The sequence below is a fragment of the Micromesistius poutassou genome (genome assembly GCF_964030765.1).
Source record: "Micromesistius poutassou genome assembly, chromosome: 16".
Classification (NCBI taxonomy): domain Eukaryota; kingdom Metazoa; phylum Chordata; class Actinopteri; order Gadiformes; family Gadidae; genus Micromesistius; species Micromesistius poutassou.
Genome location: NC_140286.1, coordinates 1224804 through 1227971, shown reverse-complemented (window position 1 = coordinate 1227971; position 3168 = coordinate 1224804). Strand labels below are relative to the sequence as shown.

Here is a 3168-nt window from a genome sequence, read left to right as displayed (position 1 = left end):
CAACCACACACACACACACACACACACACACACGCTCCAGCCACTCTGAATACTGTCTTCAGTATCAAAAAGCTTGCGGGACAAAAGCCTCCCACAGCCGTGCTTTGTGGTCGGAGGGAACGAGTGGTGGCTTTCAAAGGCCTCAAGACGCCTTAATGAGCAGGCCTGGGGGGGTGGGGGGGGGGGCGGGGTAACACATGGTACTCCATCAATTGATATGGAAATGTGAAATCATCAGAAAAAGAGACCACACGCACTCACCCACGCATGGGATTAGGATCGGGTGAATAGTCTGGAACAGATCTGGAGAGAGAGTGGTCTGTTCGGGGGATTTTTTATTTTTTTATTTTTTTATTATTCTGTGCGGCTGAAGGTGACGCCTTAAATTCACTTTCACTCCCACTTACATTCTGTGCGGACGGAAACGAACTCGGCCTTGCTTTTCATATGGTCGCCATGACAACCGCGGTCGGCCGGGTGAATGGTCGGGGTTGAATCAGGCGATTGTGATTGGCCCGCGGCGCCCGGCTGGCTTGTGGTTCCCTTTTGAAAGCAGTGTGTGAAATGGATATCTCCTCCACCGCCGCCGCCGCCGCTGCTGCTGCTTCGACAACAGCAGCAACACCTGGCCACTGTACCTCACACCGGAAATTGGGTCTTGTCGCGTTTCAAATACACCACCGTCTTCACCCCCCCCCCCCGCCACCCCCACCCCCCCTATTTCATCCGCGTTTATAAAAAACAAAGGATTCGAATCCTTCGCTTTTGAAGGATCAACGATGAAGAGATAATCGTATCAACAGTCGCGACAGAGTGATCAATAATTCAACTTGTGGGCCCGACCGCACCCCCCCCATCCCCCGATTCTCCCCCCCCCCCCCCCCCCCCCCGCCGGGCCGCCACATTAAAACCAAGTCAAATGAAATCATGTCTAATTGCCGGACGGTGTCCCTGCAGCCTAACCCTTATATTTATTGAAGGCCCGCTCACCCCCTCTGTCCTCTGGTGGTTTGTGGCGTCCAGGGGAGCAGCAGCCGTGCGTGACCAACCCCTGTCTCCACGGAGGGAGGTGTCCCCCAGGGCCAGGGCCTACAGCTGCTACTGTCCACAAGGATACACCGGGGAGAACTGCGAGATCGGTGAGCACCCCGCCCGCACACGCCGCACACACAGACACTCACACACTCACACGCACGTATACCGCGTCCACATGCACACACTCACATATATGCGTCCATATGCACACGCGCAAGCACACGCACGCACGCACCGCACATACACACGCACACCCACAGAGTACACGTGCAGACGTCCACACACACACACACACACACACACACACACACACACACACACACACACACTTCAGACACACACGCACCTCACACGTACCCGCACGCACACGACGCGCATGCAAGCACACGCACGCAAGCACGCATTGCACATGCACAACAAAAAATACATTCAGACACACATTTATACACATACCCTCGCACATAAAACAAGCACAAACATACGTACTCTATAAGCACATACAAGCACACCACACACACACACACACACACACATTTACACATTCACACACTGCACATCAATACACACACACACACACACATTTACATGGACACACAAACGCACACACATTTACACATTTAAACACACCAAAACACATCAATACACGCAAACACACAGACACACAACAAAATCAAGTATGCACACAGAGGAGTAAGTATGCACTGTTCCAAGACGAGCATATTGATTCGGGTCTTTTAATTTAGATATTGGCAGGTCAAAGGTCAAACGCTCTCCCTCTGAGTGATTCAGAGGTTTGGTCAGACGGCCAGCGTCAGTGGGAAGAGTCGTGGCTCTCTCTCAGTCCCTGCGCCCTAGAGGTCCTGGATGAGTCTCCCGTCCCGGCTTCGAACCACCTGGTGTTCCTCTCCACCCTGCCACCTGCTTAACACAGATTGCTCGGGCTAATTTGATGTCAGAGCGTTTGAGTTGTCAAATCTACACAGCCTTTCAGAGGTGTTTTATGCCTAAGGATATTTCAGTAAACCGGTAGAGAGAGAGAGAGAGAGAGAGAGAGAGAGAGAGAGAGAGAGAGAGAGAGAGGGAGAGGGAGAGAGAAAAAGCTAGCGAGCAAGCGCGTGGGCGTGAGAGAGAGAGAGAGAGAGAGAGAGGAGAGAGTGAGACAGAGAGCGTGCTCGTGAGAGAGAGAGAGATAGAGAGAGAGGCATATAGCTAGCGAGCGAGTATGCGCACACGAGAGAGAGAGGGAGAGAGAGAGAGAGAGAGAGAGAGAGAGGGAGAGGGAGAGGGAGAGAGAGAGAGGGAGGGAGGGAGAGAGAGAGAGAGAGAGAGGAAAGAGAGAGAGAGGAGAAAGAAAGAGAGAGAGAGAGAGAGAGAGAGAGAGAGAGAGAGAGCTAGTGTCAATGATTTCACTCAGAGGGTTTTGATGGATATTACGAGGACAAGGTCAGGATAAACATGCCACAGTGATCAACCTGATGAGGTAATGTCACTGGAAATACTGGATGAGGATCAGACAGACAGCAGATCCATTAAAAACGGATGGATGGGTGGATAGACCAATAGAATGAAGGGGTGGATGAGTTGATTGATGGTGGCGAGATTGAGGGATGGAAGGATGGATGGACGGACAGACAAATGGGCCAATCGGATAGCTAGATAGATTGATAATTAGATGAATATGGGGTCAAAAGTTGAGTAGATGCCGGTATGTGAATGTCCATTGCAGTCAGTTTAGTTCACTTGATTACACCATTTTCCCGTGGGACCAGGACATAAAGACTTCCGTGTCTGTCTGCCACTGAGCGGTTATTTCTCACGTAGATCAAACGGCAGCAAAAGCCTTTCAGCTTTACTTTGGTCGCAACTCATCTCGTCGTCTCTAAGGCTGTCAGATATTTCTTTATTTTTTGCACCATAAAAGAACGTTGTCAGTGTTTTGAAGCGTCTGTGGAACGCCACTCTAATGATGTGTTTCGCAGCTACCCCTACACGCACAACATTTCATTCAAAGTTGAACTGACGGTATGTTTTACAAAATATGCTTTAAAAATCGTATTCGTCCATTGGTTTTTTTTTTTGGTTTTTCAAGCATCAGTTCATATCGATGCTGTCCCATATGGGTAGCGGTGCAGA

General features: G+C 50.4%; 1 protein-coding gene across 1 annotated transcript in view; it reads left to right on the top strand.

Moving 5' to 3' along the window:
- The window catches only part of LOC311361217 (neurocan core protein-like), a gene marked incomplete at its 5' end in the record, with an annotated part of 14080 nt that overhangs the window by 2286 nt on the left and 8626 nt on the right, over positions 1 to 3168 (top strand). Inside the window, one exon of the mRNA XM_084481419.1 lies at positions 1024 to 1139. Within this exon, the coding sequence (XP_084337545.1) occupies positions 1024 to 1139 (116 nt within the window). The remainder of the gene's footprint in view (positions 1 to 1023; positions 1140 to 3168) is intronic.